The sequence below is a fragment of the Sturnira hondurensis genome, unplaced genomic scaffold, assembly GCF_014824575.4.
Source record: "Sturnira hondurensis isolate 20B ecotype Veracruz unplaced genomic scaffold, ASM1482457v3 Scaffold0005252, whole genome shotgun sequence".
Taxonomy (NCBI): domain Eukaryota; kingdom Metazoa; phylum Chordata; class Mammalia; order Chiroptera; family Phyllostomidae; genus Sturnira; species Sturnira hondurensis.
The window spans coordinates 1,509,991-1,523,728 of record NW_028077883.1 but is presented as its reverse complement, the minus strand read 5'-3'; the positions used below and the strand labels follow the sequence as shown (position 1 = coordinate 1,523,728).

The 13,738-nt window shown below is 38.8% G+C and overlaps 1 protein-coding gene across 2 annotated transcripts in view; it reads right to left on the bottom strand.

Annotated features, from left to right (window-relative positions):
• THSD7A (thrombospondin type 1 domain containing 7A) overlaps positions 1-13,738 on the bottom strand; it is a 375,672-nt gene that overhangs the window by 58,485 nt on the left and 303,449 nt on the right. For both annotated transcript variants that reach the window (XM_037046384.1, XM_037046382.1), the window contains exon 11: positions 13,572-13,675. In XM_037046384.1, the coding sequence (XP_036902279.1) occupies positions 13,572-13,675 (104 nt within the window). The remainder of the gene's footprint in view (positions 1-13,571; positions 13,676-13,738) is intronic.

The window sequence follows — 13,738 nt, the reverse complement described above, 5'->3', positions numbered from 1 at the left end:
AGTAAGACTGACAGCTGGTAGTGTAGGGCTGTGTGCTGGGGTATGAGGTCGTAACAATCCTAGCCAGGAAAAGCCTTCTCTGCGTAGGCGAACACAACGTGTTGCAACTGCTACCGGGAAAGTTACAGAATTGTACGTATAGGTGAACACTCACCTGTTTCTTAGCTATAGATATCTCTTCACTTAATACTTACCACCCTGGAAGAGCCAATTTTATGGAGAAACAAGAAAAACGAAACGAAACGCAAGTCCCTGAATTTTGAAGATATGAAAACCTGGGAGAGTGGCTAGTAGTGGCCTTTATGAAGGTTACGTGACAGGGAAAACAGTAAGTGTCCCAAAGAGACTCTCACAACTTGGGAGAGGAGCTGTTCGGTGATCTGTGATGATCATTCCAGTCTCAGGTAATGGGCCTCGAGTCAGGATGGGCCCCAGATCAGGCTGCAATTAAAATGACCAGCACAGCTTTTGGAAAATGTCCACATCTTTGCTGAACTCAAACAGGTTTAATTGATGGAAGACAGGGTCTTGGGCATTAGCATCTTTTAATTTTTTTTATTTTTTTAAGACTTTATTTATTTATTTTTAGAGAGAGGGAAGGGAGGGAGAAAGAGAAGGAGAGAAATATCAGTGTGGTTGCCCCTCATATGCACCTCCCAAATGGGGACCTGCCCTGCAACCCAGGCATGTGCTCTGACTAGAAATCAAACCAGGGACCCTTTGGTTCACAGGCTGGCACTCGATCCACGGAGCCACACCAGCCAGGGCCATTAACATCTTTTTAAAGTACCCAAATAATTCAAATACATATCAGTGGATTGAGAACACTGATCTAGTAGGTAATATACTTGCACTTGCATCAGACACACCTGGTATACTATTAAAATAACATTTTAATTGGATTCATTCCAGAGCCCCTGAAGAAGAAGTCTACGTGTGGGGTAAAGGAATATGCATCTTTTTCAAGCTGCTCATATTTCCTAATGCATATTCAAGTTCAAGACCCACTAAGTTTGAGTAATGAAGACACAAAGAAGGGTCTGGTTGACACTTGTGGCTAAGATGGGAAGTCCTTCGGTGCCCAGTCACCCTGACTCTGTGCAAAGCTTTGGAAAAAAATAACTGAACCTGTAGTAATGAGTTAAGGAAGCTCCAGGGGACCTATACAAGGAGTGGACCAAAAGGGGTACACATATAATTTGGAAGAATGTTATCTGTGGATTGCTCTAGGACCAATTCCCAGGATGTGGGATGTTCATGAGCTGATGTGACTTTGCAGTTCTTGCTACACCTGTGGAAGGAGGGTTGACTCCTTAAACATATCAAACTTAGCTCTAGTGGTTTGTGGGCAAAGTTGCCCCAAGGAGACTGAAGAGGAAGGGCTGATAAAGAGGAAGAAATCAGACTTTTTGCTATTCAGGATAGGTAGGAACCCCAAGAATGACAAATTTGGAAAATAAGAGATTTGACCACATCAGAACTCTAAGCTTTGTAGCAGGTCCCACCGTTTATTTCTTTTAGTTTATAACTAAAGGAAAACTATCAAACTCAACTTGGGTTCCTTGAAATAAGACTACTTCTACCTACTCTGAAACAGAGACCTGACGATAAATCTTTTGAGAAACTACATGAAATTGCCGTAGGTTCTCCATTAAGATTCTCTCTCTAAGGTTGTTTCTCACAAGTTGTCTCTCACTAGTGCTCCAGCTCTCATCGCATTAAGTAATATCAAAATAAATAAATAAACAAAACCATTACCAACACCATCCTGAAAACAAATTAATTTTGTGCAGCTCTATCCTACTTACATAAATCTAAAGTCCTTTTCCCTACATAACTTGCAGTACATAAAAATCTTTAGTATTTTGACTAGTTGAAAAGAAGATGAATGTGCAAGATTCCCATATCTGTTCCAAAACCCACTCAGCACTCCACTCACCGTATTTGAGATTTTAGACAGATGTACTTTGAATGAGTCCCTCATGCAGTGCCATGCAAACAAGTAGCAACACCACTGTTTGTACAGTGTATTGAAAATTTATTACACATCTCAACTTGTTTCTATTCTGATGGAGAGGAAATGCAACAATCCTAACACAGGAATGCAATCTGAAATGAGCTTCCTGCTCTTGGGCTGAGAAAAATATAAATGTTTGGAAAGGAAGCCATCTGGTCTCTCAACTTTATAAATCTTAAAAATCACATCTGAGGCACTAAAAACAGGGCGCTTTTAACAGTAGAAAGGATTCCTCATACTAAGCATGGCTTCCTAGCACATCAAAATGTTCCATATACTCAGTCAATTATATCTGCACTTACAGGTGAAGCAGACATACATTGTGTATAGTGATTATGCAAGTGCTCTGAGGTCTTTTTAGAAAAATGGGCCAAAAAACCATGCTGCCTTATGAATAATTCACCATGAAAGCTTCTTAGTGTGAGGTTAGCACACATTAAATAATTATTGTAAAGTAAAATTCCATATTTAATCCTCTGTTGATTATATCCATTTATTTTATTGATCATTTTATTTTACTTATTGAAGTATAGCAATGTTTTTTTAAACTATAAGAGAGAATTTATTTAGAAAGTGACAGAGGTAGTAGCAATGAACCAGCCCTGACTGGTGTGGCTCAGTGGGTTGGGCATTGACTTGCAAACCAAAAGTTCATGAGTTTGATTCCCAGTCACGGCACGTGCCTGGGTTGCGAGCCAGGTCCCCAGCTGGGGGTGTGAGAGAGGCAACTGATTGATGTTTATCTCAAAGCTCAATGTTTTTCTTCTCTTTCTCCTTCCCTTTCCCTCTCTCTAAAAACAAAGAAATGTAATCTTTAAAAAGAAAGAAGGAAAGGAAGGAAAGGAAGGAAGAAGAAAGGAAGGAAGGAAGGAAGGAAACCAGCTGGGCTGTGTAGGTTCCAGAAAAAAGTTAGAGGCATAAGAAGGGCCCTTGGAGGTTAGGAGAGGGAAAAGCAAAGGTAACATGCCTGAGGGACAGTAGGACGGGGAGAAAAAGGCAGGCATGGGCATGCTCTGGAGAGGGACAGTGCACCCAGGCACAGCAATTCTTATCTAAGCATCACAGCGAGGCTGCTTCCAGCAGGCCGAAAGCCAGGGGGTCACCCATGTGACTGACTGGTGGGTTACACATGAATCAAACCAGGCAAGCGCAGCCCGTCAACACTGAGCATTCGTTGGAAAAATAAGTAAGAAAACCACTTCTGTAAACGAAGAAATGCTCCGATAAATGGAGACAGAATTGTTGGCTTCAAAGTGACCTAAGAAATATTCTAACTAAATGCAATGTGGAAAACTTCATGAACCCTGATGTAAACAGATCAATTGCAAACAGGCATTTTTGAGACAATGGGTGGGGGCAATGAAACATGGTCTAAATATGAGATGATAGTACAGAACTATTGTTAATTTTACTTGGTACTACAATAATACTATCATGTTTAAAAATAATTTATAGATGATATACATCTTATCTGGAAGTTGCTTTAAAATATACCAGCAAAACCTTTTTAAGGGTGTGGAGAGTGTCAGATGACCAAGAATGGCAACTTGTTAAACACTTGAGGCTGAGGGAGTGATGACTATACTGCTAAGTACTCACTGTTTGTTTGTTTTTTTTACTTTTGTGTGTTATTGAAATTTCCCGTAAATTTAACTTCAAAAGGATTGATAAGTAGAATGAGCAGAGTCAGTTCCAGCAGGTTTTTATGTCACTTCGATTCTGTGCTACGCTCTAAAGAAGAGAATCACAGCAGTTCCTGGGATGAAAGGGAATAGATAATGCTGCTTTGAGCAGCAAGGACATGGCTATCGGTGTGACGCCCACGTGAGCGTGTAAATGGAAGGCTACCAACGTGGCTGTGAAGTAAATCTAATAGAATTCAAATGTAGATGCTCCTCTTCATTTCCGTGAAAAGGAATGATGCTCCCTTATTATTCAGGATGTGAAAAAGGACAAGTGCTGTTGGTCCACGGGACTACCCTTCAGTAGCGCCGGGTTGTCATTTTGTTCGAATAATCAAGGTGAAATAAATTACTAGGCCTCAAACGTGCGCACAGACGTTCATTACTGGAACCAGAGTAAGATCAATGCCCTAGCGTGGTGAAGGCCATTGCAGTACATATAACAAGGATTTCAGGAAGTTCTGAGACCCGATGGATTAAATCGAGCGATAGTAACGTGGTTTCTTCCACAGCAACAGCATCTGGGTGGTCGAGCGATTAGAGTGGTTTTTCCAATCTTCCTATAGTGTTTTGAAAAAATGGCAATGGTGAGAATGAATCATGTAGAAATGAAGAATAATAGGCTTAATGTGAACAGGAGTTAGTTACCAAGAGACCTAATTGTGCTTAGAAGACCAAACCTATAAATAATGCAAGAGGGCTCTGGTTGTTCACTAGGTGGATCTAATGATCCTCCTCTTTTCTCTGTGGAAAAGAGATGTCCACTGACAAGTTTGCCAAATTACAACTCCCAATTACAAGTTGTGACTGTAACTCTGGTAGAAAGGGAAAAAATGTGCTTTCAAAAAATGTATCCTGTATAGTTACAATGATTCCCAGGTTCACTGATGCTCATAATGTATGTGAAAGTCCTCATGTAAGGAGTTACTAGGAAATGATAATCAGCTCCCAGCGGAGCAGCTCAGCGAGGTCCCCCACCGGGAGCCAGGAAGGCTCACTTAACTGCGGGACAACAAATGGAGTGTTGAGGGCTCATCACAGACACATTACAGCGTCAGGCTGACTTTATAAGCCACTTAAAAATTTAAAAAATGCTAATAATCGTTTTATGGCAGGGCTCTCGTAGAGACAGAAACAAAACCAAAATCCCCAAATCAACTAGGATGCTGGTATTCATAAAAAATCAGAGAAAATAATTTAACAATAGAAAAATTAGAAGTTTAAAATAATGGTTTGTATCAATGAAGCATGTAAAAATTATTGGGTGGCACCTCGTAGATACTTTAGTTGAAATATGGTTTCAAAAATTATGTCTGTTCTTTAAAACAAGATCTTTTGTTCTCTTCTACCCAGTTCATTTTCCACATCTGTTCTTTTTCTTCCTATTGCACAACAATCTCTACACATTACCAGATTAATGTGAGCCACTGGGATAGATTGGCCCTTATATTCTGAGCATAACCTCAGTATTGCCTGTAAAATGAAATCATTTAAAAAGAACAAAGTGGACCAGAGTTTAAGCAAAGAGGAACTGACCAGGGAGTCAAAATAGTTTAAGCCACTTAACTGAAGCATGAAATTTAATCATATTTGTTCTCAAAAAAGTAACAGCATAAATTGTGGTTAAATATTTATATCTCACATTCTACAAACTTATTTAGATTTAATTTTGATAGAGGGAGAATTAAAACTCTCTCTTTTCTTTCTGTACTTGATGTTTATAACCTTATTAATCAATAAGTGACACAGAGGGGAAATGGGTCCCTGCCATGGGAGGCAAATAATTAAAGTTCTTCTCTTTCTTTTTGGTGGTCTAGATTTGGGGCTACGTCTGCATTACGCTGGCTCCACATAAAGAGGCTGATGTCAGATCTTGTGACAGGTCAACATTACAATGGACATTCGTTGGCAGGAAGGGTACAGAGGGGCTGGGGGATTCGGATAGTCAGGGCTGACTCTGGGACTTACTCTAGTTTCATCTTATTTATCAAAAGTACATTGGTGAGGAGATAGCATAGGGACAGCATGGAGATTCAGCAAGAGCAAATGTGAAGTTATTTGTAGAAATCTCAGCAACTAATCTACAATATTTTTGTATGATACTCTTGGTTATACATGCATCACTAAGGGACAAACGCTGGAAAAATACATACACATTTTTAAGTATATGATTGATATGAAGTAGTGATTGATATTGTCCCTTAGGGAAGTCATAAAGCGAAAAATACGTAAAATGTCATTATTACGAGCCATATATTTTATTCTAATGCAGATATAATAGTAACTCTAGCTTCAACTTTTAAATGTAGGTTTCAATGAAATAGTCACTGATCAACCCATAATTAGGCCTTCTAAATGCCATCCAAACCATAGAAATGTGAGCAGAGAAAAAAGACAGTAGAGATTACATTTCTATTCAAAGCTCATACAGTGACTTAAGTAGTATGAAGCAAATATGAGCTGTCTATTCACTTAAAAATTAAATAGGATATGGACATAATTTCATGTTATTTGTATTCACTTTATTGACATTACTATAGAAAAGATGGCTACGTGACAGGTCCTCTAAAATTTCTGTATAATATTCAAGGATGATTCAAGTTTAAAAATTGTCAAATCCTGTCAATGCCTTCTTTATTTTTTTAAAAGATATTATTTATTTATTTTTAGAGAGAGGGAAAGAGAGGGAGAGAAACCTTAATTGGTTGTCTCTCTCATGCCCCCCAGTTAGGGCCTGGCCCGTAATCCAGGCATGTGTCCTGACTGGCAATCAAACTGGCAGCCTTTCGGTTTGTGGCATGATGCTCAATCCACGGAGCCACACCAGCCAGGGTCTGTCAATTCCTTCTTTTAAGTACATCCTTCCTCTCCCTTTTAAGTTCTTATGCCATTAGATACAATTCCCTGTAATAAACCATTGTCCATATCCAAAGCTTTGCTGAGATTCTTCACTACTTTTGTTTTCTTAACGAAAAACTCCTTCTCCTTTTCCTCCTCCTCCTCCCCCTGGTATTCAAACCCTCCAGAGTGTGGCCTTTGTTTCCAACCCACTCATGGAAATCCCAGGCAAACTGGTCAATACACTGCTCCCCAAACACACAGATTTTACTGACCGTCATTTTTTAGGAGTCATCTGAATCCTGGATATCTATAGTATATTTCCTACCATAAGAAATAAACAGAAGTCCTTTGTTATATACTTTTATTCTCTCAATAGGCTGAGCTCAGTACCATGTAAATAACATGAAACATGTAGTATGTTTTCAACAAACATTTGTTTTATAAAATAATGCATGGTACTGAATGATAGGAAGTTTGAACTGGCTTAAGAAAGAACAGGTCTTATCCTGTTTTCACAGCTTTCTGAGGGTACTTAATGTTAACAAACGTATAGCTCTGCACATCGAGATAGGAATTTTATTTAAAGACACTGATTCTTCATTATGGCTATGGATTGAATTGTGTCCTCTAACATTCCTGTGTTGAGACCCTGCCCTCTAATATGATGTACTTGGAAATGTGGTCTTTGGGAGGTAATTCTGTTTAGGGGGGTTGTTTGGTCATGAGGGCCAGACATCCATGACGGGACTGTGCCCCTTATAAGAAAAGACCAGAGGGCTTGCTCTCTTGCTATGTGAGGACACAGCAAGCCAGGAGAAGACACCTCACCAGAAGCCAAACTGGCCAGTGCCCTGACCCTGGACTTTCCAGTCTCTAGAACTATGAGAGAGAAATATCTATTGCTTAAGCCACCTAAGCTATAGTATTTTGTTATAGCAGCCCAAGTAGACTAACATAACTAATAACAAAAAGTTTTAAGCAGTTATTTTAATTTTTAAGATTTCTAATATTTCTATAGACATACTTGGTGAATTTAAGGAAAACATCTTGTTAGTAACAGAATAGCCTATATCCAATTCAGAGAAAATTGCGTAAAAATTACCAGTGATGCCGGGAATGATTGATACAAAATTTTGCTTCATTATTGTTTTACTTCTCCTTACCAATGTAAAGGAATTTGGTCATAAATAATCACATGAATTCTTATACATTTTTCCATTTTTCAAGAGTATACTGATTTTCTTTTAAAGTATTTTGTGTTCTAATGTAACAGCTCAGAAAGTATTTTCACACAGTTTTGAAATCCATAGAATGGAGACTTCATCGAGACTCTATTTACTAGGAATAGAATCTTCCTATATTCTTTTCTTTAAGATTTTATTTATTTATTTTTAGAGGGGAAGGGAAAGAGAGAGGGAGAGAAACATCAATGTGTGGTTGCTTCTCATGCATCCCCTGCTGGGAACTGGCCTGCAACCCAGGCATGTGCCCTGACTAGGAATCGAACCACAGTTGTTTGGTTTGTAGGCCCGTGCTCAATCCACTGAGCTACACCAGCCAAGGCAGAATCTTCTTACGCCTGAGTTATTCTAGCTCTTTTCAGGGTAAGGCTGAGTCTCACTGATTTGCTTCAGTGAGTGTTGGTACAGAGATGGTAAGCAATTCCAACTGGTTACTTTTTGGACTCTGGGAACATAACTGCTTTTCAAATCCTTTGAAATGCATCACCATGGATAGGTCCTACCATTGAAACAACTATGCTATTAAGAGGATTGATAGTAAAAATGAGCCTGACTATAATGGCCTCTTTATTGTTAATAGGTGGTAAAAAGTAGGTAGGTACAGGTGACTGGATAAGAGAAGACTTAGGACGGTTGGCTAGGACACTGGTAAAAGAGAACTTTGTGTAATCTTTTCTACTATTAGGGAAGTTTTGAGTCTTTTGAGAAAAACCAAATCACAATAGGTGACTTTGTGAGTGTTCTGCCGAGAGGTGCATATTATTTGAGCACGCGCATTCTTTCCTCTCTATGCACAGTGAGTAAATTAACTCCTGACGTCCAGTTCTTGGGTGTGATTTACTGTCTTCCAGACATGAGAATTAGGAGGGCATTCTCTCCTGTCTTCCTCATCTTATGTATTATCTGGTTTCACCTTTAACTCTTTTTATTTTTTTTATTATTGAAGTTTTTAGAGTCAAAATTTTATTCCTAAATTCCCCAAAGAATGCAGCAATTCCATCCTAGAGGCATATATTTGACTACCGCGACGGCCTCTAAAGTCCACTACTCTCATAACTCTAGCAGAGGCCCTTTGTGGATCAAATGAATTAAAAAGCTTTTCCCCTAGTGACCAGATAAACTTGAAGAATTTTCCAATCCTATTGGGTAATGACTATTCAGTACTCTCAGAAGCTGTGACTATATTGTGGATAACATGGTTTTAAAATCTAGACAAGGGGTGGGCATACATTTTCTGTAAAGGACCAGATAGTAAATATTTTTGTCAACTCTCCAGTTTCTGTAACAACGACAGTCACCCCTCTGCATCCATGGGAACTGACTCCAGGACTCAAGTCCCTTAATATAAAATGGCATAGTATTTGCACACAGCCTACATCTGCCCTTGCACATACTTTAAACCATCTCCAGGTTACTATAATATAAACACTATGTAAATAGTTGTTGTGCTGTATGGTTTAGGGAATAATGACAAGAAAAAAAAGGACCGCATCATACATATCAGCAACAATGTGGTATTTAAGAAAATTTCCATCTGTGGTTGGTTGAATCTGCAGATGCAGAACATGTGGATTTGGAGGGCTGACTGTACTTAACTTTGCCTTATTATTTTAATTTTAATGTCATGAGAGCAGCCACTGGCAATAGGCCGGGAAATGGGTATGGCAATGTTCCAAGAAAGCTGTAATGATTAAAAAACGAACTGTGGGTTGGATTTGGTGCACAGGCCATTGTTTATTGATCACTGGTCTAGACCAATAGTCTGATAAAATCTACGGGATTGAAATGTCTACCTTTAGAATCATAGAATGGTATAGTTAGCACTCATATTTTAGTCCATATTGTGTCATTTCGGACATAGGAAGAAACAGTAATTTAAAGTTAATACCATTTAAAGTTCTTTCAGTAAAAAGAAGTGCTTAAAGAGTATACAAATGCAAACAGGTTACAGAGAAAAATCTATTCATGATAAAATACAATAACCACTTTTCCCTCTGCACACAATATATTTCAGAGCTCTTAGGTTCTTCTATGTCTTCATGAAAACCCTTTCTGGTAATTTTACTCAAATTACCATCTTCTGTCCTAAGCTGTGTCTATAGCTGCATTTCAAATGCATACTTGGATATTTTTAATTGGCTCCTCTGCTGTCACCTCCACTGCACAATATAAAAAATACACTTTATAAAATTAGCTCTACTTACAGACCCAAGAATTTTCGCCCTTATTATGACTATTCTTAAGCTAAACGTATAGGAGTTTAAGAATCACATGATCATCTTTGACTTGTTTACTTCTACTCCTGCTCCTATTGCTTGCCACTAAGTCCTAAAATTATTTTCCTCTATATTATGCTGAAAATCCACTTATTTTTGCCCATTTCCACCACTCTGGTTCATGAGACCCTACTACTAAATTGTTGAATTGCTACAACAGTGAACTAGCTGGCATCTAGTCCCGTGTGCCTTATCTTAATTTATTCTGTGCACGCTGACAGGAAAATCACCACTTTCATCAGGTGCTTGTTCCTAGTATTTATTGAACAAGGTCTAAAATACTGATCCTGACGTTTATAGCCTTCTGTAAAATTACCCCAGGCTCCAGCTCACATCTTCAGAGTTTCAGAGTTCAATCTACCCATTTTTCTGTGAACACATTTAATGTTTTTAATTTTTCTTACCTCAAATGCTTAGCTTATAGAAGTGATCTTATTTTGTGTTATTTTTTCTTTTCTACTAATTCTAATACTAGAGTACAAGTCAAGTCCAAGCTCATCTGTTAGGGTCTTTCTTAAGCTCTTTAGCTTCAAATTACTGCTTTTGCAATGGATCAGTTTCAGTCTTGAACTCCTACATATTGGATAATGTTGCTGGTGATGCTGTTTCCCTAACAAAGGTAAGCTCCCTGGCTTGTACCTCTATGTCCTTTCCTGACACTCAGGGCTCTTTCCACACAGTCTTCTGAATGCAATCACATTTGAATGAGCGACTGGAATTAGAAAATCGGATAGATTAGAGGGGACGGGGTGAACTCCTCTACAGTCTTTGCTGATTGATGCTAATCCTTACTACACAGTTATTTTAATCATTAAAAAGCACTAGTTGGCACTTTTTAAGTCTCTGACTGGAAAAAAACAAAGATGAAAATAGCAAGAATCTGACAGGTCCATCATGCAGAGTGCTGAAAGCAAGCATGGCCATCAAGGGAACAAAATGGTGCCTTTTGGCCATTTGCAAAATGTATTTTTACACTCTTTTTTTAAGTATTTTTAAAGATTTTATTTATTTATTTATCTTTAGAGGGGAAAGGAAGGAGAGAAGGAGAGGAGAGAAATATCAATGTATGGTTGCCTCCCATGCCTCCCCTGCTGGGAACTGGCCTGCAACCCAGGCATGTGCCCTGACTGGGAATCGAACCGCGATCGTGTGGTTTGCAGGCCCGCACTCAATCCACCAAGCTATGCCAGCCAGGGCTATTTTTACACCCTTGATTCTCCCCACTTCCTGTTCTGTACAGATATAGGCACTAAGGAAAAAACAATCTTTAATTTAGCAAGGCAAGAAAGATTATCTTCATACGGAATTTAAGTGGGCTCTTCTTAGTATATTTATGCAGAAATGACTTTCTTTTTTCAGATGGCCTGGAAATAGAAAAGAGTACTAAGATAGAGTCAGTTGTCTGACAAGTCAACTGAAATTATTATTTAAGTACAGGCAGAGGAAGAGGAACCAGTAATAAGAAACCAGGAGTAAAAGAGACAGAAAGGTAGGAGACAGCGGCATCAAGGAAGCCAAAGACTGCTTTTCCCCATGAGGGTGGGTCTCAGTATCAGACATTATAAAGTAGTCACCGGGGGTGAGGAATGAACAGAAGTCTTCAGATTTGGAAATGAAAAGATTACTAGTAATCACAGAAAAAAAGTCTTCATACAGACTTTGTGTCAAAAATACCAAGGGTCCATGTTACTATTGTTGCTTTTGGGCCTACTCTGACCTATGCACACATTCTTCGGGGCTGCGATCTAACAGGAAGGGGGAAGAATCTAACATTTAAAGAAAACAATATGTGCAAAGCACTGTGAGAATCATTATATCTCAGCCTCAGATGGAGAAAATAAATGACCCAAGATTCTGTGGTTGTTAAGTTAAAAAGTTTGCAACTGAGGCTATTTCCACCATCTCAGATTTCCTCCTGGGGTAGTCTATAAAAATACAGCTTTCGTCTTTTTTACTTGATTTCATTTCAGACTTAGATCCCTGGACATTTTCTGTGCATAGGCTGTAGAATATGAAAATTGGAATAATCCTAAAAGATGATTTGGTCCAACCCTCTTATCCTGTTTTCCATCTAAATAAACCAAGACAAAGAAAGGTGAAGTAATGAATAAGACTCTCATTGCATTAGTGAAAAAACAAGGACTAAAAGTTGTGTTTCCTGATTCCCAAACCCATACCTGTTTTCATTATGAACTCCACGTAGCCCCCACAGTGCATGCAGATGTCTGCTAGATTCAAGGAGGCTTCAGTAGGGCAAGACAAGACTTTGTATCACTCAACTTCTTGATAAATGGTTTTAAATGGGGAGAATGACTCTGAGTTCTAAATATGTACCTATGTCTTTATAACTGTAAAATGATACTGGTAATTTTTAGCTAAAGGTGGAGGACACATAATGGAAATTAAGTATATAAAATAGTATCATAAAAATCACTAGGTAGTTAATGTTATTTGTAAACTAAATTTTATGTTTCAAATAAAGACTTCTAAAAGGATGATTATAAAAACAGAACATTTTAATTAAAAAGGAGCTCTTTTTCTCAAATGAGGACAATAATCATCACACTGTAAAGAAAAGGGGAGGTTCCAGGTCACAGCAGCGAAAGCTGGAATCCTATTCTGTATGTTCACATGTGTGCATCATCGTTGAATATATAACTACAAATGAGGGGGCAAAGCATGTTTTTGTGACTCACAGAGAGGTGGTAGCTGTGTTTTCAAATGTATATTCAGCTACATTTTAGGTATGTAGGAACTACATGCTAAAAGTCCTATGAGTAAAAACAATCATGTACACTCTGAAGATTAACTTCACGACATGTATAAACAGCATATTCCAAAGTTTCAAATGCCAGTATCATTCATAATACCCAATGGATAATACTGCAAGCTGGAAACATTTCCATCACACATTTCTGCAGGATTCCATGTTCCCTAGCAGTGCAGACAGATTGCAGGCCACACACGGTAGGTTTTGAGTTCATAAATCTGCACGTAAAAATCAGGACTGCATATGAAGAGAATCAGGGAGAGCCATGGCAATGTGATGGATGTCATTGCTGAGAATTTCTGAGAAAGTTAACCAGTTATATTATATTATATGCATATACATGTGTAATGCAGATGGGCAAGGATGTCAGGATCTTATTGCTTGTTGAGGTGATAAGCCAAAAGTGTCACGAAACACCACAATCCAAAAGCTAACAACCACAAGCTGCAGTGTACCATCTATGTCACAGCACTCTTAAGGGCTATGACATTTCTTACATATCAATGAGGGAAAAACTCAAGCAGAGAAATTATGGGCTAATGTCAAAGAGCAAAGGACGCAATTTAAAAAGACAAGTCTCCATGTTCTGGGGTTCGGTAGAGTAAGTGGTAAGGAGAGTCACTTCTGCTCTGCTCTGTAGGCGAAGCATGGCATCAAAACCACAAACTCCTGAAGCTGCTGGTGAAGTTAATGTTGAAGAAATGAATAGCAAATTGACTGTAGAAAGAGAATGAGGCCTCCCACCTCTTGCCTGTCGTCCGGGCCCGCAGCCTTCCTGTGCTCCAGGGCTGTCCTGTTGCACGTTCCAAGGGACTAATTGGCACCTGCGCCATTTATGTGTCTTCCACCTATAAGAAAAGCAAAGAAACCTCATGGAGAGGGAGCAAAAATGCCAGGCAAATCAGAGATAG